The sequence below is a fragment of the Xenopus laevis genome, chromosome 9_10L (assembly GCF_017654675.1).
Source record: "Xenopus laevis strain J_2021 chromosome 9_10L, Xenopus_laevis_v10.1, whole genome shotgun sequence".
Lineage (NCBI taxonomy): Eukaryota > Metazoa > Chordata > Amphibia > Anura > Pipidae > Xenopus > Xenopus laevis.
The window spans coordinates 57,556,178-57,581,443 of record NC_054387.1 but is presented as its reverse complement, the minus strand read 5'-3'; the positions used below and the strand labels follow the sequence as shown (position 1 = coordinate 57,581,443).

Here is a 25,266-nt window from a genome sequence, read left to right as displayed (position 1 = left end):
ATCCAGAGCCAATCGCTGGGGGAAACCAGCATCCAACGCCACTGACCCTCCACCAGGCTATTGTGTCTCTTCATTACAAACTACAGCTCCCAGCATCCTCTAGCAGCTATGCAAATAAATTCCTAGTTAAAGCTGATCTAAGCTGAATCTAAGTAAATGGCTTGCACAGAATTATGGGAAAGTTGGTTCTGCTGCCCAGCAAGTTGAACGTCACATTAAGGCTGCACAAAATGACATACAGATTTTGGGGAAAATACCATTCTGTAAGTACTTTACTTTGCCTTTACATTTGAGAAATGCGGAACTGATTAAGGCTTCATTTGGATTTTATTGTGATTTATGTCTTGGGGCCAGTTCTGCCAAATCCTTGACACTTGGGGCCCCGCTGCTGAAATCCTATTGTTTCCTGGAAATGAGGCAGAAGGATCTGGGTGAATAATCTGTACATTGTTAATAAGACACAACTGCTTGTTAATGAAATACAAATCCATCTAAGGGGGTAGTTAACTCTACTCTTGCTGCCACACAATGTTGTTGTGCAAAGGAAATCATTGCACAAAAGACCACTTGTACCCTACAGAGGTACAGGCTGGATTCATATTATAATTGTGGACAGAATGACAATTTGATGGTGGATCTTGTATTCATTGGTTGCTTGGAAAATGCCCCAATTATGAGGTCAGGTCAACCCACACATCACTAATAGGGAGGGTGCTGGGGTCCAGAGCCTGACCAGGTAGTACAGGGCACAAGGGATACGGTTCTGAGCTCATTTTGTTCCAAAAACACAGGAATTCAGTGCAGAGCAGAACGTCCATGTCCAACTCACTTCAACTGCAGTGGAAGGTTGTGCTCACTTATATAATTTCCTGCCCAATTTATACCTTCCTGACTCCAAAGCGCAAGTAGACCAGTCCCTTGATCAACTTTGCACTAAATGTCATTGTATGAGCATCCTCATATTTCTCCCTTGCTAAAAGAAAGCCATGCTTAACCTGCACTCGACACTAATCTGCAAAATGTTGGACCCGCACCCAACCATACCTGTGTCTTCCTGCTCCATATGCTACTTCTGTGACCACCTCTGATTTCAAGACAGGTATCTTTGAGAGCAGAGGGAAGTGTACTACCACCAACTGTCCCACAACCAACCTGAACCTGCAATGGTCACTCAATGTTCAACTAAAACCCACCCAACCTGCAGGTAAACCTGTGGGTTTCAGGTCAACCCACACATCACTAATAGGGAGGATGCTGGGGTCCAGAGTCTGACCAGGTAGTACAGGGCACAAGGGATAAGGGTCTGAGCTCCAAGAGCTAGCTATTGTTTATTCTCCTATTAACGTATGAGGACCCTCTGTCTCCCCTCCTGGAATTCCTTTATTACCCAGCTGGAGCCTGTGCTTTACTGGCTATGATAGATTTACGGGAGTATATGCACCGTGCATATCTCCCCCTACCCCCTTAGCTGCAGCTTAGGGAACGGGTCCTTGTAAAATCCTAGCTAATGGAATACAGAAGGATAATTCACAAGGAGCCAGCCTGACACCAACATAGTGAGATTTACCATCAGGCACAAGTAATCCTACAGAAACGGAAATGCCTTTCTTCACTAGTATAGTAAACCCTACACAGCAAGCTGGCCAGACTCATTTCAGCTTGAGTGTAAGAATCGCTGTAGGCATTGCTTACAGCAAAAGTCATCTGAAAGCCCTTTCACCTAACTACCCTCATCCTGAAAACTCCAGGAAAAAAAGCCAGGAATGTGACTTCTGACTGCAGTATAACACGATAATGTCACAATATGACAGAAAATGAGCCTGACTAGCTTGCTAGATCGGGTTTGCAGCAGTAATAAAAAATTAGATTCTCCTATTATAAAGTATTTTAGAAACTCTTTAGAAATAAACACTGGGAAATGTTGTGCAAATAATGATACACTCTATATAAACCGGCTCCTATAAAAAATTAAAGCTCTATATCTCTAATTATTAGCCTATATATTAACAATCAATCAATTTCTCTTCTGATTAAAAGTGTTTCCAAAATAACAGGCAACCTTGCGCTCTGTTGCTACCCAATCCAGTTCATTGCAATCCAGTCCCCACATTCTCCTACCCTTATACCTCATTCAGCCTCTTACCTTCATATGTCTCCTTGTATCTTCCTGTTCTCATTATAATCCTATTCCCACCCAACCAGTCCCAAGCATCCACAAATCCCTTCCATCCCCCCTTCTCTGCGGGTACCCCTACAACTATCCATCATACCTCTTGTTTGGGCTGACAGCACCAACAACTAAACATAGCAAAGGCTGAGCTCATTCTGTCATAGGCACAAACTTTCAGCATCAACACAGCAGACTCTGGTTTACTCACTACATAATCCTCTATATGTTTTGTTGCAGCTTCAATTCCCAGTGTATCTCTGGGCAGAAACCAAAAGATGCAGGACTGTAAATGCAACCCTTCTTACCCTGACTTCTACAACCCTCCAGTCCAGTCCTTTATGCTACAGCAAGGCCTATTACCCACTCCATAAAGTCACTTCACGTGTCAGAGATCAAACCATTGTATACTACACAGCTTAGATCAATACAGGGTTGTCCAAACTTTTTGCAACAAGGGCCAGATTTGGAGAGGTGAAAATATGTGGGGACTGACCATTCAGCCTGATATAAATTCGAAGTAGGTAGCTTGCGATCAGGATCATTCACTCCTGGAAAAAGGGTTTCGGAAGTGGAGAAGTGGAGTCTGTTTGGACTTATTCTCCATGTCTCATTTAAACAAGAAATCGTGTAGCTGTAGCCATAATATTTGGGCACATGATTAGTGAAATGATCGTCTATACTGCTGCCTGTGTGCTCAAGGTGTTAGCAATAGAAACGTACATGCACATAGTGACGCAATGCCATCACATACGTCTTTAGTTTACTGTACTGGCAAGTCAGTACGTATATTGCACCTTCAGCCCTAAAGAAGTATGCAAGAGTGGCTTCTACTACATGCCAATACTTGTCTATTGCTAACACCTTCAGCACCCAGGCAGCAGTATAGACCAAGTGGCAGATCATTAATGTGCCCAAATATTATTACTAAGGCTACACAATTCTTGATTGCACTGTGCTGGCAGGCCACATTATTATGACAGAGGCTGTGGGCCGGTGTAAATTTGAAAATGGGCCGAAATTGGCCCCCGGCCCGGACTTTGGACATGCCTGATGTAGCAGAATCAGTTCTTATTCCGATGTGTTATTCTGCAGTGCAGAGAATATAATTCTTGAAAGTGATTTCAATGGCAAAAGCTCAAATGCACACTGGAAAGTTTCTTAGCATTAAAAATGAATTGGTGTATGTCTTTAATCAACCTCAGCAACTATCAGGTTGGATGCATGGAGCAGTGCCAGTGCCTGACAGAGTGGGGTGTTTGTGGCTGCAGAGTGTGATTTACAGGCAAATAATGTCTCTTCTTTTGTGCCAAAGAGCAGTTAATCTGGACAGAGACCACCAGTCCAGCTGTGCTGCATTACAAGCCTGGCATACATTCCCTTAATCCTGTAACTGGGATCCAACAGAGCTTCAGGCTCCCTACATGGCACCCACAGAACCCAGTAGCTGCACATCCTGCCCCTGACATCTCTATGCCTTCTAGAAACCTGAAACATGGATAGGGTAAATTATTCCATACACAGCATGGTCCAGACAGACAGAGCCAGACATTGCCAGAGATGCATTAACCCTTTACTGAGTTCTGTAGAACTGCCAGCTGCTGTACAGGGAAAATATCGATGCAAAATCATTCCCAAAGGACCCAGTTCTGCCTAGCTGGCATCTGAACCCACATGGAACTCATTATGAAGACAAAATACCCACCCCCTCCAAGAACATAAACGATCCACTGGTTGTAAATCCCAGGCTTTACTGACTGTTAATTTTTATAGGATACAGTAAGAATGAGATCCCTGTGAAATATTTGCAGCTGTGCAGTAAAGTGTTTAATCCCTGGGTCATACAAGCTCTTGCAGCATTATAAAATGAACGCTCCTGCTGCAGCTGCGTATGGTTTTCCCTGTTGAATGAACGGTATAGGGGGTGGTTGCCATGTTTAATGTAAGGGAAGGCAGAAGAGGCATGTGCCTAGGATGCAAAGCTTGGGGGGCGCCAGGCACGTACCGCATATGCAGCCTACCCCTAGTCCGGCAAGTGTTACCTCAGTGGAAAGTGGGTGCGCTCTCTGAAGTCAAAGGGGCTCATTTATACACTTCGCAGAGTGAATATATTTGCCCAGCACATGATTAAATTTATAAAGCTGAATAAGAATGTGCAGAATTGTGATTTTTTTTGTCACAATGCGAATGTCTATAATAGCTTTTTAAATATGTCACAAATGGAGAATTTATGTTTTTGTCAATGCTATTTTCACACACAACAACCTCGCACAGTGGATGCAAACACCTGTCTCATTTGTGAACCATTTCTGAAAATCTATTCACAATGCGAATTCGCAAAAACTGGAAGAGCAGAGCAGTGCAATATATTAGCGTTCAGGAAAAAGCATGAGTAATACAAACGTTTGCGAATAAATATGCCATGCGCAAACTTTATATGTGACCCCCAAAGTGCTTTGCGGACCAAGCATGAGTGCCCTCGGTTGTGCGCATTTGCGCACTGCTGCCACAGGGGCCGAAGTGGCCAGCAGCCGGGCCAGGGACTGGGAAGAAGGTAAAGAAAGGGCTCAACTGAGGGCACTAAAGAGGTTGATCTGTTGAATGGAGGGTTGAGGAGGGCTATTTTTGTTAAGGGAGTTAGAGCTGTTGAATGGATTGTGAAAGTGCGGTAGATACATATAATGATGATCTGTAAAGGAATGCATAACATTACAAGTCCATATTTCATGATCGGGCCATACATCCCTGGGGCGTGGGGGGGGGGGTTTGTGGTGATCTCTGCACTTGGTGATTTATCTGCCTGATTGTATGTGGGATTGTAGCATCTCTGTGAGCTTTTGCCCCTCTATTCTGTCCTCCTTAAGTGTATTAATTTCCCTGGCCGGGAGATTTTGTGAGATTTGCAGGCTCTCCAGCACATGAGAGGTTAACAAATCAGTCATGTGACCCATCCCCACAGTTTCCTGCTGCCTTTGGAAATGAGCGTAAAATCCCAAGCCCAAAAAAAACCCAGCCAGTCCTCAGACAGTAAGTCCAGATCCTTGCTATAAAAAGAACCGCACTTGTGCGGACACAGTCGCCCCCGGGAGATGACATCACAGCCCTTCATGTTATGCTTTCCATTTTAGGAACATGCTGTCATGTAATGCTCAGGGTTCAGCCTTAGATACATAGTAGCTAAGGTTTGAATAAGACAAGGAATGTTACCTTAGGAGGAAGAAAAAGGAAAGAAGAAAAAAATATTTTTTCTGACGCCAAAATGTCAGTTGCCCAATCCTATCCTTGAAACTATCAAATGTATCTGCCAGCACAGTTGCTATGTGTTAGTGAGAGGGGTTAGAGTCAGCTCTAAAATATAGAAAATAATGAATAAATGAATGTATATATGTATACAATTATAGAGTGGTTGATTGGAATTCTGTTTTCTTTCAAAAAGCTGATTTTGGGTGGAGTTTCCCTTATATGTGGATAGTTATTGAATTTTTAATTAGAAGGGCCCCAATGCAATGTCAGAGGCATTAAAGACTAAGTACAGTAAAGGATTTCTCAAGTTGAAGTTCAACAAGGCTGCTGGGTTACAATAAGGACAATACAGAGACACGGTAAGTAAGTTGCACAAAAGGCTGGAGCTGCGGACCCGTGGGCTTGGTGGAGGAAGCCGTTATGTAGTTGAGGGCACTTGTACCATCACATCACAGAATGAGGCTTGTTCAGGGGACTGGGGGCAAAGCAGGACAGTGCCAGTGCAAAGCTTGCCTGGAAGAACGCCCTGGTTCATAGGGTCCCTGAGCAGGTCTAGGGTGCAGCTGCTAATTAGTATTCATTATCAGGAGCGGCCATACAAACCAGCACATTGTGCCTCAATCCCAAACTGCCAGCCTCAGCAAGAAGACCATTTAGCTCCAAAGTTTCCTATAAAGCTGGAAGAAACAGCAGCTTTTATGGAGCCCCATCTCATTGATACTATCAACTATACACCCTGGCTTTATAGTTATCAAGCCGGTGCATTATAATTACCATACTTTTTTTTATTGAAAGATAATAATAAATATTATAATTAGCATGGACTGTACATAATAAAAAAATCCTTTAACTTTGCAAACACAATATGATCCAATGATAACAAGAGTGGATTTAAAATGGGGAGAACACAATAATTGTGCAACCTCATTTGTATGCAGAACAGCAAAGCACCTTAGGAAAAAAGTCACATTTTGCCAAAAGGATGCTTCACACATTGACATGCAGAGATGCAAAGCATTATGAGCAAATCACACTTTGGGATGCTCCACTTCGTATGTAGAACAGAAGAGGATTCTGGGTCTATCAAAAAAGGCATCCTTGCAGTGGTGCAACTAGTCAGAACTGTGTTCTCTGGGCCCGGCACACAGCAATTCCTACCCGTTCCCTGGCTGCAAGGGAGAGTGGCTGAGGAGGGGGGGAAATTCTTTTCAACTAAACTGTAATCAGACCCTCCAATGGCTTTCTCTATAATTGTGACAATTTTGGTCTCCTCATTGTAAAATAATGTTACAGTAGATAGCCAATTAACCGTGCTGAGGCCATTAATGTTGCTGTTTTTGCTGCAGTTGTTAGTGTTTAAAGTAAAGCCAGGTTAATTTTTAAATAAATAAATAAACTTAACAAAGACAAATTTCTTTAATATGAGGGCAACACTGGGCCCCCACTATTTGCATGGCCAGTTAATTCTGATGTTTTGGCTATTTACGACCGCAGTGTGTGAGCTTAAAGGTATAGACTGTAGATTCTGAAACCAAGCAAGTAAGATGTGACTTCTTTCCCAGAATGATCCCTGCTTTGCATATTAAATGAGCTTTGGATACAGTCAGTGCTCTCCCTATTATAATGTGCAGCTAGGGCGCTTAATCCTGTGTTACTATGCAAGGAAGTCTGGAAGGCTTATTAGAGAATGTTCTATTGTAGGGCTCCTATCCACTGAGGAAAAACATCAGGAGAGAGGGGTGAGTGCACTAAATAAAGCTCAGTGCCTCCCGTGCATTACTAACTTCTTAATATACTGGCATACTTTGTCTCAGGTTAGACATTCCAAATCAATGTAATCAACCCAAATGGGGTCTCCAGGCATCCTACATTTCTAAGGGTCTTGCCTTCTCTAAACACAGTCATGCTTATTTAGACTACTGGTTACACTGGTTACAGATGAGAACATATCTCTGCCCTACTGTAAACATTGCCCATGTGCCCATTACCACTAACAGGATTAAGGACAAGGGCCCCTGTAGCCAAGGGGCCCTTTGGAAATAAAATGTTGACAAAAGGACAGGGGACTCCAACCTGCAACCCCCAGGATCACACAAACAGAGGAAAGCTGGAGGGCCACAGGCTGAACACCACAGTTTTTAATAATTTTTCATCCTTAGACCAGGGACTATGCAGAACCAGTCCCATTGATTCCAAATTAAACTGTGGGCTGTACCATACAACGCCTCCAGTCTCCTGGGTGCTGCAGCAGCAGATTCTTTACCCTAGTTTCCTTGCAAATCCAGCACCTCAATAAATATTCATAAACCACAAATATTTCCAATCGTGTCGCCAAACAGGCCAAATCCCAGCGCTATGTGTTGGGATTAAACTTTTGGTGCTAGAAACATGCCTACCCCATCATTGCCGGAGGGACGACCTGTGCCCACGTTGCTGGATGGGAAGTGACATATTTCCCCATAATGCTTTGAGCTTGTTACGGGAATTAATGTTATGACTCCCAAATGCAAAGGATATACTTTTGGGCAGATTGGAGCTTTAGTAAACTAACTAGGTAAGGCCAGCAAGGAGCTCCTAACGGGTCCCACAGTTTGGGAACCACTGCCAAGTAGAGAGATGGGCCAAGCCGCAGGCTTGTGTTGATGGGAGTTGTAGTTTCACAGCAGCTGGAAAGCCACAGGTTGACAATACTGTAAAATACAGTAAGTCCCTGAGAATTGATTAATGGCCTTATTAACAGCACACACTACTTCTATGCAGATGTCCAATTATCATTGGGTTGCCACTATACATGTACCTTATACACGTGTGTCTCACACTCACGCACAGACAATAGGCTACAAGCCACCTGGTTTTCCCAAAGCAGAACGTAAACTACACGGAATCCTGAACAGAATAAATGAAACCAGTAAAATTAACCGTAATGCCGCTCTGTCCCCATAGATCTGCTCTGTGACCTGGAAAAATAGGATGCACTGAGAGGGCAGTAGAGCGGACTGGGAAAATGCACTGCGGCTGTGGTTACTTTTGTACCAGGCGCTTGTGATGTGGATGTGCTGTGATGCCAAGTCACTCAAGTGGCAATGTCACTCCAGAGCACATATATGGGATGGGAGTGTGGGGCTGGGAGTGTGTGACTGGCGGGTGTGATGACTGGGGTCACTCAATGTAAGTGGCAAAGGTCAAAGTAGAACTGAGCGATTGTACCAGGGATGCAACTATCTGATAACAAATAGCAGGGCTTCCATCAGTGGGGTACAACTGGGGCCCATTATTGTAGAGCCCCCACAAATCAATACAAGGAGCCCCCGATTTTACACTTGTATTAGACACCAGAAAGAAAAACTAGGGGACCATATTTCAGGATAAATCACCCAACTCTTTAATTAACTCTGATAGTGTATCTACAAACAAGACAAGCCCCCACATCATGAGAAGCCCCTTCCTCGATCATATCTCAAGCTCATCCTGGAGCTACTGAATAATAAAATTCCGAACATCGGGAAACTCACAGTCATTACCTGGATCGGCAGCAGACATGACCTTGCCTGACATTTTCTAATTACTGTACAGGAAATTCTTGGTAGGGAAGCTCGTTAGGTATCTTGTGTACAACGCAGGGGGCACAGCAGATTCATCTGGTGACCTGTGCTCTAACTAAATGGAAAATAAGACACTTGAAAAGCAACTACATGACCCAGTCTTATGTACCTGGATGTGGGGTGGGGAGGGGGACACACAGCAACAGTGAGCAGGAGGACTGTGGTGAACTGGCTGTGGGTGGTCTGGGATGTTGGTAAGTGGGCCTTTGATACAATAACTGGAGCCCGGCAACACATAGTAAGGAAAGAGAATTAACGATATATGGGCCCAGTTTGTATAGGTTTTGCCTTCAGCAAATAACTGTAAGGGTGAGTACAATGGAGCTTCACGGCAAAATAACATGCAGAGATATTTATATATATCAATAATATATATATATATATATAAAGATTATTGATTGGAAAAGACGTTTGCATTGTCCTACAACTCCATTATAGCAAGTGTGATTATAGAACAGATACATTATGCACAACTGTAAGGAACACGGCAATTGCTCAATATAACACAGAGTAGGCCCCGCCCACATCGATCAACTCTTGCTAAGGTTTATCTTAGATTGGCCATAAACATACCATTCTATAGAGCTACTCACTGCTACAATGGCTGTACCTACAACTACTCTTTGGCCATAAAGAAAAGTACTCTCCTGTTTCTACTGTAACTACAACTATTCTCTGGCGCTAAGGATAAGTACTCTCCCATAACCCGTTTCTACTGTACCTGCAACTACCCTCTGGCCATGAGGATAAATAATCCCCTGTTTCTACTGTACCTACAACTACCGCATCCATAAGGCTAAGTACTCTCCTGCTTCTACTCTACCTACAACTACTCTCTGGTCTTAAGCATAAGTACTCTCCTGTTTATTTTGTACCTACCACTACTCACAGCCATAAAGATAAGTATTTTCCAGTTTGTACTGTACAATTACTTGTTGACTGTAATGATAACTACTCTCCTGTTTCTACTGTACCTACCACTACTCATTGGTCATTAGCATTAGTAATCTCTTTTTTATACTGTACCTACCACTACTCACAGGACATAATAACAAGTACTCTCCTGCTTCTACTGTACCTTTTACATGGAGTAAAATACTTCTAACTTCATCCAACAAAACCAGTGTGTTCCAAGCTTTTACCCCTTGCACCAGAAGTACTAGGGCTATTACCATTTACAGCTCTAGAGCTATACTTCCTCAAACTTACAGCACTGACCCCTTTTCAGAACAGAAGCCCTTTCTCCAACAAACACCATTTTCTCTCTGTCATTCATCTCTAACTATTTCCCAGCACCCCCTGCCAGTTGGTGTTCTACACCTGCCATGATTTTGTGCCCATCTACTGCTCCCATCATATTGGTGGACAAATACAGAGGGAAAGGTTGGTGCATTTGGATCCTAAATCATTAACAAACCCAGTCACTGTTTCCACAGTCCTTTTTGCAGACTCCAGACTGGCAGCAAACAGCAGGGAAGCAACCAAGAGCAGCCCCCGCATTCTAAGCAGAGAGGCCACAGCAGAGACAGTGACTTGCCCATCAGCAGCCAGACAAGCCCTTGAGTCTGAAACTCTCCCAAGGTCTACAGTTTGATGGAGTATATTATCCCCACTTCAGGAGGAAATCATTTCAGTAGAGCCCCAAATTCAGTATCATTAGGGCTCCAAATCCAACACCCACATTTCCATAATTCCTGAGTATCAAATTGTCCTAAATCGGCACATTTTTCCAAATCAAGAGACATTCCAGGTAATCTCAGACTGATTACCAGCAGATAGTAAAATCCTATTTGTAACGTTCCCAAATATAATTCCATGTAAATAAATATCTGCACATTACTGGGCCGGTAGCATTAATGGGAGTCATGATGACTTTAGCAGAGGCAGTGCTTTCACATGGAGCGATTCACTTGTCACCTTGACATACACAAATATGTAGTGAGGACATGATATCAAATCCACTAAAGCAGGGCTAGGGGTAGGCACAAGAGGCACGTGCCTAGGGCGCAAAGCTTGGGGGGCGCCAGGCATTAACCTAATATGCAGCCTACCCCTAGTCCGGCAAGTGTTACCACATTGAAAAGTGGGTGCGCTCTGTGAAGTCGAAGTGCTTTGCGCACGGTTACGCATGCACGTTCTCGGTTGCGCGCCCTAGCCAGCCGGGTAACGTGTTGCCTGGGGCAACTGACAGACCTGGCACGGCACTGCACTAAAGAATAAGCACATATATCATCAACATCCCTATGTGTATTTTATTTTGAGCAACCTGAGGCCTATCAGTGCTGTCAAGTGAACCCGGAGAGAAAACACCTGGACAAAAGAGTCTCAGAGGGCATGGTTATATGACTGGTGAGAAACATGCCATCAGGTGTCAGAGTGATGAGTATGAGATCTGTACCCATCATCGCTGGATTTATTTTTACTCCTCTTTCAGTCACCGGCACTAGACGTATTCTGTGAGTGACAATGAACATTTGGAATTCCATGTAGGTAATGGAACAGAGTATCATCCAAAGGGCTCATTTACTGGCAAGGGTGAATGTTCTGTAACACTAAAAAGTACAATATTGCACCCCTAAGAGCTCATTCACAAAGCACTTGCACCCCTACCCACAGAGGTACCAATCCTCTACCTTCAGCAAAGACCCTGGAAGAAAACAAACCTAAGAGCCCAGTATGGACAGAACAAGCAGGGTTTTTTCATCATAGGATCTCCTATGAATAGATAATGTCCCCTTTAAATTTGCCTTGTTCTGAATGACATGACATCAGTGCAGCATAAATAATAAATAGAGACTGGGTTAGCTGGATGCAGACAAACGATGTTCACAGCTGGTTCAGCTTGTCCGCAATTAGTCCTGTTTTCTTTATAACATTTCCCTGCTCTGCCAGTGCCCTGCTGCAAAAAATACCTGGAAAACATCACAAGAAACTGATCCCTAGGGCTACAAAATATGTTAACCCCTTGTACTACAGTATGTAGATTTTGTTAAATGGCCACATATATATGGGGACCCAGCAAGTCGCTTAGCAATATCCCTGTGGTATTAAAGGGTAAGTTTATCTGTTATTTTAGTCGAATAAAGGGTATATAATTAATTTCCTCTGCAGTCACAGAAGTCATCAGCATCCTTTATCTGAATCACTAATGATTGCTTTACAGGCTGGGGAAAGAGATACTACACTCCTATCCTTTTAATTATTCTCTAATAACAAACAAATCTTTAGCCAACAGTCACACTGGGCTGATTCTCAATGCAGTGCTCCAGATGCAGATACAAAAGAGCGCTGATTCATCCGTAAGGGCTGATTCTCAGTCTGCCAATAAAGCCCAGAGTGAGCATAGCCTTAGACTGCAGGACTGCAATAAGGAAGATCAAAGGACCATTCCCATCTACAGTATATGTATAAATACAAATATACAGAGAAGGAATTTTCTGGGCACACAATAAGCTATACATTCATATTGTACTGTCTAAGGGAAACAATACAGCAGTTCCTATATATAACATCAAAGGACCATTACCATATATATTCATAAATACAAATATACAGAGAAGGAATGTTCTGGACACACAATAAGCTGTATCCTCGTACTGTACAGTCTTAGGCTAGGGCCAGATGGGGCTGAAATCAGCCTGCTGAAATCTGCAGCCCGATTTCAGCCCCTGACCGTAAGCAGAATCCTCTTCTTATCCTCTTCAGCATTCGCGTCCAGAAAGCCGTGTGTCGGCACCTGTGCGAACACACTCAACGGATTTCAGTGAAGAAACACATGACTGCATTTTTAGCTGAAATACACCAAGTGTGTTTGCTCCGAAACCAACACAAGGTCTCTAGACATGAAGACAGAAGGACAGGTTTGGCCCAGACCTGCTGTTAGCGGTTCTTCCTGAACTCCCTTTCCGGCCCTCGGTTGCCACCACGAGCAGGAAAAAAAGTGTGTGTGTGTGGGGGGGCTGAGTAGTTTTCACCGCTGGGCGGGGGGGTTTGAGGGCCCCGAAGCAGCAACCCCGGAGTCTGGTCCTAGCCTAAGAGAAACAATATGATGTATTTCCTTTACCTTAAATTACAAATTGTGCAATAATAACATTGTATCAGTTGGTTTATTCGTTATTTCCCTTTGGCACAGCAATAATAGGGATAGGACGTGAAGTTATAAATAAAACATTTAAAAAGATAACCATTTGCCTACACAGCTGCATGTCACTCACTCACTGAGAGTTTTCCTCTGGGGCTACAGTGTCTCCATTACTCCCTGCACTTCCCCTGCCTTCATCTATGGCATAACTGGGCAGATACTGAGACAATGCTGTTCAATAGAAAGTTTAGAGTTGTGACACAAAGGGTTAACATGCCCAGGCCATAAATCACTTCCACAAGGAAACAACTCTAATGGATCAGCCAGTAGGGAGGGGTAATCAATGGACCGTGGGTAGTAACGTCCCTCCTGCTGGAGATGCCCCAGTACAATCTCTTGAAGCCACACATGCACACATTTGTTATAGACAAATTTCACAAGGATGGCCTAATTGGGCTATATTCAGCTTTTGGCCAGGATGGATCATGTCACCCATTCGTGATTGGAGAGTGAGAGAGAATTGACAATCCCAGTTAAATGGAAAGCAGCTGATTGAAGGGGAAGGTTGTTATTAAGACAGAGCAATCACAAGTGCCTGTGTCCCATATGCCTAAGGATACTTTGGAAGTACAAATCCATGTTGGTGGTTCTACCTTCTCCATCTTTTTGGGTACTATTATAGTTGGGGTGCTATACAAAGTGGGGCAGGGAAAGTAGGTTTAGTAGGTAAAGATGGAAACAGCAGCAAAATGCCACAATATTAGGTTAAGATGGTGACAATAAAGAAGGAGGGCAGAAGAAAGGCAAACTAGCCACAGCTGGGGCATGTGGATTTAATAAGGCAAGGCCAAAACAGTAGATCAACATGGAGACAATAGAAAAAAGATGGAGAAGGTAGAACCACCAACATGGAGACAGTAGAAAAAAGATGGAGAAGGTAGGACAAGATGGAGAGAGTAGGACAAGATGGAGATGGTAGGACAAGATGGAAACAGTACGGCAATATGAAGACTGTAGAACAGAATGGAGTCGAAGGACAAGACAAAGACAATAAGGCAAGATGGAGATAGTACAACTAGATGGAGACTGTAGGACAATATGAAGACAGTAGGACAAGATGGATACAGAAGGGCAATATGAAGACAGTAGGACAAGATTAAGACAGTAGGACAAGATGGAGACAACTGGGCAGGATGGCGACATGAAGGGCAAGATAGAGACAGTAGGGCAAGATGGAGACAGCAGGTCCTGATAATACAATATGGCTACAATAACACTTGATATCAGTGCTAGTTAAACATCATCCCTGCAATTGTTGTTGAAGTACAAGACCTGTGGCCTAGATGTCGGAGTGCAGAGGAGCTTTGTGCCTTCTCCACGCTTCCATAATCCCAAATTCAGAAAGGAAAGCAGATGATCAGTGCCTATACAACCCAACATCCATGTCACAACAAAAGAATTGGTAATTCCAACAAAACCAGCACTCAATTGCTTGTGCAAATAAATGACAAAACTAGCCATTTGCCTGACACATACAAATTCAATTTGCACTAATGGAGTGACTTTTGACTTTCTCTGTTTGTTTTCAGCCAGAAGGCTTTGTGTCTGGCCTCACAGTGACTGGGACTGTTTTGGCTAGTAACAAAGAGCAGGCATTAGCCCCAGCCACACTCAGTAAAGCCGCTTGTTAACTGGCTGACATATGGCAAGGAAACCATCAGATTGAAGGGCGGCAGTGGCTCTTTGACCAACTTCCATTCCATCCTAAGAGACAGATCAAGGCCTGATAATCCCTATGGGTCGTTCTTTATCCTGTATGATGGCCTTGGTGCTTTATCTTGTCCAATTAGCCATCTGCCGTCATTTTGTCTCCCACACAAAAGTCTCCCCCTCCCTCTATCATCAGCCCCATTGTGTTGTCTGACAAGCAGGAGTCCCCCGCATTGTCCTCTCCTACAGCAGCAATGGACAGCAGTCTGCATCTAGCGATTAGAATGAGCAGGTGAGAGGCATACGCTAAGCAGGAAAGGTGCCACCATAGCTGGCCCTGGGCACTGCACATAGTTCAATAATATAATACATATTCACTTCTTAGCTGTTTACTCATCAGACTATACAGAAGCCGATCCTGGGGGCCCAGCCAAGAAATGCCTCCTCTGTAGTTAAAAAAAATCCCTCTCCTATATGAGCAGCAGGGGTAAGTTTGCTGTGCACACAGGCACCTTTTTTTGCGAGGCAGCATCTTATGGTAGCCCCAAAAGAGAAAAAAACAACAGTCCATATAGTAGCAATAAGGATAATAGCCTCTGGGATGGAACTATGGTTGTGGGATAGCAGGTAAAGTAAGCAGAGCAGGTGCCTATCCTAACAGTGGGGTAATAGCCTCTGGGGAGGGACTGTATCTCTGGGATAGCAGGTATAGTAGGGAGAGATGGTGCGTATAGTAGTGGTGGGATAATAGTCTCTGGGAAGGGACTGTATCTCTGGCATAGCAGGTATAATAGGGAAAAATTATGCCTATAGTAGCAGTGGGAATAATAGTGTCTGCCAGCAAAAAAGTGAAATCGAATATCAGAAAGAATTAAAAGATGAAAATGTTGATAAATATTAAAGAAGAGTATTTTGACCATTAAAATAAGAGTTCATTGCAAGGTGAATATTTTCACCAACTGGGTTCATGACACTAACCATGGAACCCAATCAGCAATTAGCTTTCATTGTTTCAGAAGCACTCATCAGATGACTTCTAATTGCTGATTGGTTGCTATGGGTTACTGAACTGGAGCAAATTTGCTACTGTGTTAGTAAAAGGAGCCATAATGAGTCTGATGGCAGCGAAACTGCTGGGGGGAACATAGTGTGTGCAGTATTTATTTATTTAACAGGACATGGGAGATAATAAAGAAGCTGTTACATAGCTGAGTGCTTTTGGGTAAATGAGAACCATTAAGGTGAGGAACCGCAATTTGCCTGCAAGAAAAGTGGCACTGCAGAATGGGGTAAGGCAGGACGGAGGTGCATAGAGCTTTGCAGACTCCGTGGGACTTGGAGCAATGTATGAATGAAGCTGTGCCCTTATGCAAAGGGCACAAGGGTGGGCAGCCCTTCTTTATTGCTGATTAGAAGTGAATTAATATGCTTACTGCTGATTGTACTGATTTCTGAGTAGATATGCACACACACAGTTTTGGAGTGTGGGAGGAAACTAGAGTAACCAAGAGCTGAAAGCTGTCAGGAAGTTCTGAACGTTGTAGTTCAACAATATCAGCATTGACTCAAATGCTTTCTATTCTAAAGGACAGTAAGTCCAAGCATCATATTCATTGAAGCTACAGGGTCACCACATGATGTTGCCTCCCATAAACTAGAATCCCTGTGTGATCACTAGTATTTGGGGGGGCAGGGGGTGCCCAAAGTCTCACTCTGTCTGACTTGGAGTAACAATAATAAACTTTAATCACCCTGGGCCCCTGCTTATTATTATTAACATGTATTTATATATCGCCAACATATTGCGTAGCGCTGCTTATTGAACTCAACATAGGTCTCTGCGAGACTGGAGGGGGACTTAAGGATAAACCCCAGTGGGATTGGATCAATTACATGAAAACCAATACTTCCAGAGAACTACAAATATAATCAGAGGGAAATGAGACTTTGAAATTGGAGACCCCACGCCCCACACTAACAAGCTCTAGAGTAGAAATGTAAACCAAAGGTGCTCGGTATTAATCTATGCAGCGGCACGTGTAATGCTCCTGGCTTTCCTTTTACCAACAATGTCTATTTCTTTTCCAGATTTCTGCCACAACATCTCCCGCAGCAGTTCTTGGGGGCCCCTTGCTCTTTACATGAACCCCCAGCAATGTTAGTACAACATATTTTAATCTCTACCAAGCAGCACACTGGGGAACATGGGCAATAAATCACCTTGGACAAAGTTTCTGGCATGTAACCTTTCAAGGCTACTACATAAGGTTATGGAATTCATATTACAACACACCCCTTCTCTGTCCAATGCAACCAATCAGATTTTTACTTTCATTATTCTAAAGCTGGCCACAGACGCAAAGATCGGATCATACGAATCAACGTACGATTGGACTTCCCCATCTCCCGACCTGCCACTAACCATTCAGATCAAATAAAGTACAAAAGAACAGATCAGCCGATGTTCTGCCCGGCAATACATGCAGAGATATTACCCGCAGCCGACAGAAATCTTTTAACCTGTCCGATCGACCAAACGACCGATCTCTGCCAAACGAAAAATGTCGGGACTTTCCACACAAAATGAAAATCGTAAGAATCCTCGATTCGTACTATCAGATCTTTTCGTCTATGGCCAGCTTAACTGCTGTAGAAAGGTAAAACCCAGCTGCTACTAGGTTGCTATGGGTTACAAGCCAAAATTCATTAAAAACATAGAATTAGAATACTAGCCAAAGTACTCATTTGTTAAATGTGCCCTGAACATTGCAATTGTGCAAAATGCACCCTGCTGCTTGGGCATATAACTAGAGTCATGGGTACCCACTGGGCCCGTCTCCGTGGGCCCCCCTCTATGCTGCCCTGATAGTTATACCACAGCTGCTGCTATACCCTACGTGATTATTACACCATTTAAATATGAATAGACCCCAGAATGGAAAGAAATAGAAAACAATACAGTTTCAACCTTTCTGATTGATGGGAAAGTTGAAAACTAAATTTATGGAATTTTCCAAATATAATAAATCTTAAGACACTGGAGAGGATATCACATGATGCTAGCATTTTAATTTTTAATAAATAAAAGGGAAGAACGCTCAACTGCATATTCCACCCCCTGCACACACATTAGATTAGGATCCGTAGTTTGATTAAAAAATACTTGTTTGCTGTTTCCCGGGCAATCACATTCTTGCACAGGATTTAGCCTTTAGAATATTTACCCTTAGCAGTATTCCCTAGTCCTAAATACCTAATTCAGGGATTGGTATACTGCAGCACTATGGGTGACGACAACTCCCAGCAATCTGAGGCATCTCAATTTCAATGAAAAAAATCAGTGATTCTGCCCTGATGTTCCTCCATTCTGTCTAGAATACCTGCCATAAAGCAAGACAGGGCTGCTGGTTTGTGTCCAGAAAGGAAGTTTAGACAGTCATGTGACTGCCAGGAAGCCCACACCCACAATGGTAAAGGAATAAACGCTTATTCTCTACAGTCACCTCCCATAAATTACTGTTACAGTTGTGACACCATTAGTGTATCAAGCTGTAAAATATTGGATATTGGAAATTTGTCTACACAAGCAATAGAACAGGTATTTGCAGCATTTCCCATTCTACAGTAAGTCTATATAGGATTGTACAGAAGAACAAGGGTAACTAGAGAATTAATACTGCATATTAAATCCATCAGTATAAGAACATCTGAACCATTCCATTCCAAATCCAACTGCGTAATGTGAGTTCCATTAGACTCTGCTCAGCTCTAGCCTACCTCATCCACCTACCTTTATATTGTTTTGTATTGGCAGCTGGTAGCTGATACATAGGGAGAAGCCATTACATTAATATTGACATATAGGGGGGAAGCCACTTTATATTGAGAAACAAATAATATTGTTGGATCAAAATCACATAACTTTACACATAGAAAGAGATCATGATATAGTCAGAGAGCAGTCACATAACATGTATGCATAGGGAGAGACCATGGTATCATTACAAACCAGCCATATAAAATCTTATACCAGTGACAAGTGACATGAAAGTTTCATGATGGGGATTATATGCCATCGAGGCTACAGAAGGAAGTAGCAGGAAACTGCACAGATATTGACATTAAAATTAAACAGAATTGCCAAGTTACCCCTATAGAGGCCATATGTATTTATAGAGAAAAACCAAGATACAGTTAAATGACAATCACATAACTTTATAGGGAGAACTCATGATTTAGTTAGGGGACAGTCACATAACATTTAAACGTGGAGTAAGGCCATATTATAGTTAGAGACCAATCTCTTCACATTTCTGCATTGGAAGAGGCCATGATATAGATATAGGACAGCCACACATTAAACAGGCACATAATATTTCTACATAATAAGAGGCCATAAGAGGCCACAATGTATAACTTTATATATAGGGAGAGGCCGTGATATCATTAGAGAACAGTCATTAAAAGTTCCAGGAGAGGGGTCATAGTTAATCAATTCTACTGAAGGAAGCAGCACAACACTGCACAGATCCTTAACACTGAATTGCCAACTTACCCCTACAGGAGCATAATTGCATAACCAGTTTTCCAAACAGAACACAGCCAATCACATAGTGAGAGTATGAGGAAGGGTTTCTCACTGAATTCCCAGCAGCATTATGGGATAGCAAAAGATGGAGGACGCTAATAATCATCATACAAATGATTTGCATTAAATAAATTTACACAAGAGATAAATCATAAAATCTTCATTAGAATTTCCCAGACACAGGCCCTCTTAAGGTGACCATACACGGGCAAATTAAAGCTGCTGATATTGGTCCTTTAGACCAATTCCCATTGCTCCTCATTGTAATCTAATTGTTTGGAGTATAGCCCTGCGTTGGTGGGCATATCGGGAAAGATCCTATAGTGTATGGCCAGCTTTAGACATAAAGTAGAAGCCTATCAGACAACTGGGCCTGAGCCCCAAAAGTACCAGAAATGTAACCAAAGAATTTCAGCTGCTGAATTTGTGTTCTGTTAAGCAACATGAACGAGCAGATTCACATATATATACTTAAACAGAGATACTTAAACAGAGATGAGGTATTAAAGACAAAATCCTTTAAATTTCTAGATAATCTCCCGTTTATTCTACATAGTCACATACATTCTCCTATACTTTACATTCCTACATACATTCCCCATATCATGTTCATTGCTCATACACTCCCAAGCATAGTACTTTGCTATATACAATACACCCCTATGAATATGAACCATGCACACACAGACTTCTTCCACTTTCCTTTACGTTAGGAACACCGCTCTCCTTGGGTGCCAGACTCATAACTCATGGGCACTCTGGCAATGGTCCATGTTTGGTGCAAAACTGAGAAGCCGACATCAGTAACACCAATTGCCATGGTAACACTATAGGGACAGACTGACAAAATGCAGGAATGGTAATGATGGACTTTCAAGGCTGGGGATAACAGGCTGCACCATAGCACAGTGGGTGCAGAAATGAGTAAATTGTACTTATATTCCTGTAACAGCCCCTTCAGTGTCATGCCTGCCCCCACAATGCCACCCACCAAATAACATTTGCCTTCCCTTACACTGTAACATCTGCCCCACAGTCTTCCCATTAATGTTACATCTGACTCTTATTATTTACCCTATTGACTCATATACTTGCAACAGCTGCCCCAATGTTATTCCTGCATCAACAATTGGCCCAATATTAATACCCTTCAAATGAGCTCTACGCATTAATGACAAATCTGCCCCCAACATTCCCCTCAATGCTATATCTGCACCCCCCAGAATTCACTTAATGTCATATCTGCTCCTAACCATTACTTCGATGTCTATAATCTGTCCCCCAGTATTACACATCTGCACCCCTTCTAGTATTTTCTTCAATGATACATTTCTCTCTCTCTCATCTGTCCCTCAGTATTTCCCCCAATGACATATTTGTCTACCAGTATTTTCCTCAATGAACTTCTGTCCTCCAGTATTTTGCTCAATGATTGACATCTACCCCCTTATTTAGCCCAATGCACCCAGTATTTTCTACAATGACACATCTGTCCCACAGTATTTTCCCCCAATCACTTATCTGTCCCCTAGTATTTTCCCAAAAGATACATATGTTCCCCTAACTTATTAAGCCCAATGGCACATCTGCACCCAGTATGTTCCCCAATGAAATGTCTGTCCAGCAGTATTTTCCCCAATAACACATCTAGCCCTTGTATTTTCCCTCCAAGTATTTTCCCAACGACTCATCTGTCCCCCAGTATTTTCCAGAAAGATACATATGTTCCACTTATTTAACCCAATAGCAAATCCACACCCAGTATGTTCCCCACTGAAATAGCTGTCCCCCAGTATTTTCCCCGAGGAAACATCTGCCCCTCCTTGTATTTCACCCAAGTATTTTTCCCAATTACATATCTGCCCTCCAATATTTTCCCCAATGAAAAATCTGTCCCCCAGTATTTTCCCATTGACACATCTGCCCCAGTATTTACCCCAAATACATATTTCCCCCCAATAACACATCTATCAGTGTCAGATCTGCCCCTGTATTCCCCAATATCACACCTGTTCCCAAAAATGCATCTCGGTGTCACATCTGCTCTCAGCAACCCCCACCCCCATGTCATATCTGCCACCCAGTATTCCCCGTAATGGCAGGTCTTGCCCCAAATGACACATCTTCCCCCAGCATTTCCCCCAATGTGACATTATAAGCTCCAGCATCGCCCCTCGGTACCCGTTCTGCCCCAGCCTGGGCTCTCCGGCCGTCTTACCTGTGCGGAAAAAGGCATCCACCTCGGAATCCGTGCCCCCTCCATCATCAGTACCCTCCGCCGCATTCATGGCTCCGAGCTTGCGGCCGGGGGGCCGGGGCTGTATCCGGGAGGCGCTCAATGTGCTGCAGCGGGCACTGGGGCTGCTCTGCCCGGATTCATATCCCCCGCAAGCCCCGCTGCCTGTGTCTCTTCCTCCGCCTGTCTCCTTCCAGCCTCCCTCCCTCCCTCCCTCTATTGTTCCATCAGCTCCTGCTCCCCTCCTCCCCTCCGCTCCCAACAATGCCCCTCCGCTCTCGCTGCTACTGCCGTTCAGGGGCCACACTCTGTAGGACTCTACAGGACCTCCAATATCCTGATGGGGGCCCTAGCATCTGTTGCTGCCGTTTCTCCACAGGGGCCCACGGATTCTGACTGGAGCCTCCATAGGGGCCACGGCCATCACCCTCATTGCCAACCCTATGAGGACCCAGCATTCCAATTCCACAGCCAGTATCTTCTCTGACATCTCTATAAGGACCCACACATACTGATAGGCACTTCTCTAACTTCCCCGTGTCAGGGGCCCCATACAACATCCTCTATGCCACCTCAATAGGAACCCTTTAGAATCGAGAGTCACTTCTATAAGGGTCTCATTGATCTCTCTGACATCTTTACAGTGGCCCTTGCATCCTGTCTGCAATTTTCAAATAAACCCTAGTCAGTATTTATCTTGCCCCTTTTACAGGGTCCCCACCATCATGATTGTAGCTTCCATATTGGCCCTATATAAACAAGATGATGCTTAATGTCAATGCTATTAATAAGAAAGACAGATAACATTTTAGATAGATAGAGAGAGAGAGAGAGAGATAGATAGATAGATAGATAGATAGATAGATAGATAGATAGATAGATAGAAAGAGAGAGAGAGAGAGAGAGAGAGAGAGAGAGAGAGAGAGAGAGATGATAGATAAATAGATTGATGATAGATAGATGATAGATAGATAAATAGATAGATGATAGATAGATAGATAGATAGATAGATAGATAGATAGATAGATAGATAGATAGATAGATAGATGATAGATAGATAGATAGATAGATGATAGATAGATAGATGATAGATAAATAGATAAATCAAGCATGTCCAAAGTCAGGCCCAGGGGACCATTTGCGGGCCATTTTCAAATTTACACCGACCCTCAGCCTCCATCATGAAATTAATAATATTGTGGCCCGCCAGCACAGTGCAATCAAGAATCGTGTAGCCGTAGCAGTAATATTTGGGCACATTAGTGAAATGATCTGTCACTTGGTCTATACTGCTGCCTGTGTGCTGAAGGTGTTAGCAATAGACACGTACTGGCAGGGCCGGATTTACATAGAGGGTTGCCCTAGGCCCACTGACGTTTGTCGCCCCTGTCCCCTCCCCTTCATTCGTGCAAATTTTCATCATCAATGGGGAAATTTAAAATATGATTGTATCTCCAGCACTTCCCAGTGTTTTTGAACCAATGTGGGTGTGGTTGGGCAGCATGCCGCCCCTCTAAAATCCTGCAGCCCTAGGCCTGGGCCTAGGTGGCCTTTCGACAAATCCAGGCCTGAGTACTGGCACAGAGGGACACACCGCTCTCGCATACTTCTTTATGGCTGAAGGTGCAATAGACGTACTGACGTGCCAGTACAGTAAACTAAAAAAGTATGTGAGAGCGGCACGTCACTACGTACCAGTACGTGTCTATTGTTAACACCTTCAGCACACAGGCAGCAGTATAGACCAAGTGCCAGATCATTTCACTAATGTGCCCAAATATTACTGCTACGGCTACGTGATTCCTTGTTTAAATGATTTAAATGATGTTAATGGTTCAAAGAATGTCAGGCTGAATGGTCGGCCGCCACACATTTTCACCTCACCAAATCTGGCCCTTGTTAATAAAAGTTTGGACACCCCTGAGATAGATAGATAGATAGATAATAGATAGATAGATAGATAGATAGATAATTGATAGATATAGATAGATAGAGATAGATAGATCGTTAGATAGATGATAGGTAAATAGATAGATAGATAGATAGATAGATAGATAGATAGATAGATAGATAGATGATAGATAGATAGATGATAGATAGATAGATAGATGATAGATAGATAGATATATAGATGATAGATAGATATATCTGGCCCTTGTTACTAAAAGTTTGGACACCTCTGAGATAGATAGATGATAGATAGATAGATAGATAGATAGATAGATAGATAGATAGATAGATAGATGGATAGATAGATAGATAATTGATAGATATAGATAGATAGAGATAGATAGATAGTTAGATAGATGATAGGTAAATAGATAGATAGATTGTAGATAGATATATGATAGATAGATAGATGGTAGATAAATAGATGATAGATAGATATATAGATGATAGATAGATAAATTGGTTTCTACAAATAGTGTACAGCTTGATTATGCTGAAATTATATAGCTCCCCCAGCAGTCATCCTCCATTGCTTTCCCATAAGTACCCAAACATCCTTATTCCCACTTACAGTGACCATATAAAGGCACAAGGAGGCAGACTGAGTTATAAAGGGAACTGTATAAGGTACAATGTACCGCCTATTGTAAATTATAAGGATATTAGAAATTACTGAGGGGTTCTGTGACATTATAAACTTAGGCTGCAGAATGAGTGCTATTATAGAAGTCACAAGGTTTTGATTTGGCTGGCCGTGTCATTGTGGGATACATTATATCTAATATTGTAAGAGTGAGCTGTAAGGCCATAACAATATTACAGGAAAAACAGACAGTACAATAATACAGCTGGAGGGCTGTATTCTAAAACCATAAAGTTCCAGGGTGGATAAGTGAGTGAGCTCCTCCTGATTCTTCTCTCCTCACCACATGTTCCCTGATTGTCCCTTTCTTAGCATTTGCAAAGGGAGCTGGAACCATCTGCCACAATTGAGTGCAGTTTCTCCTACAGGCAATAACTGCCTCCTGGCTGCAGGCAAAAGGGGAGGGGCAGCTGGAGGCATCACCAGAATCTGCTCACTCTTGCTGTATATTGTGCTAATGTTAATGTAAAGCAGTCAGGTGTCACAGGAAGAGAATTTCTATCCAATATAGGTGAGATTTGGGGTGAGTGTTTATTTGTTCCTTGGGTACCCCTGGAAATATAGCAGGGTGACAGTTACCCCAATGTTTCTATATATCTATAACCTTGTTATGAGCTAAGGGGGCCCATCCCGAAGGGTGAGTGCTTATGTGTGCCCTGGGTACCCCTGGAACTATAGCAGGATGACTGTTACCCCAATGTTTCTATATACAGTATCTGTAACTTTGTTATTATCTAAAGGGGCCAGACTGAAGGCCAATTAGGGTGAGATTTGGGGTGCTTTTGGGACCCAGACTTACTGGGCCAACAATAAAAAGACCAATTTGAACTGCTGAATGTGTTGAAGAAATGGAGAGAATGATTAAGCATGGGGACAGACAGATCTGAGGCCTGGGGCAGTGATTGCAGCTGTCAGAATCAATGGCTCTGTGTTTACAGTCAGGCTTAATGAACTTTTAATATGTGTATGACATTCTCTGTGTAATGAGACAGACTCAGCCTTACGTAGCGGCTATAACCTTCCATCGATCCACAGCACAGTGAAAC

The 25,266-nt window shown here is 43.0% G+C and overlaps 1 protein-coding gene across 4 annotated transcripts in view; it reads right to left on the bottom strand.

The window, feature by feature from the left end:
- Positions 1-21,828, bottom strand: part of kalrn.L (kalirin RhoGEF kinase L homeolog) — a 172,859-nt gene extending 151,031 nt beyond the window's left edge. For all 4 annotated transcript variants that reach the window (XM_041575441.1, XM_041575435.1, XM_041575437.1 and 1 more), the window contains exon 1: positions 21,610-21,828. In XM_041575441.1, the coding sequence (XP_041431375.1) occupies positions 21,610-21,679 (70 nt within the window). In that variant the 5' untranslated portion in view covers positions 21,680-21,828. The remainder of the gene's footprint in view (positions 1-21,609) is intronic.
- Positions 21,829-25,266: the final 3,438 nt, after the last annotated feature.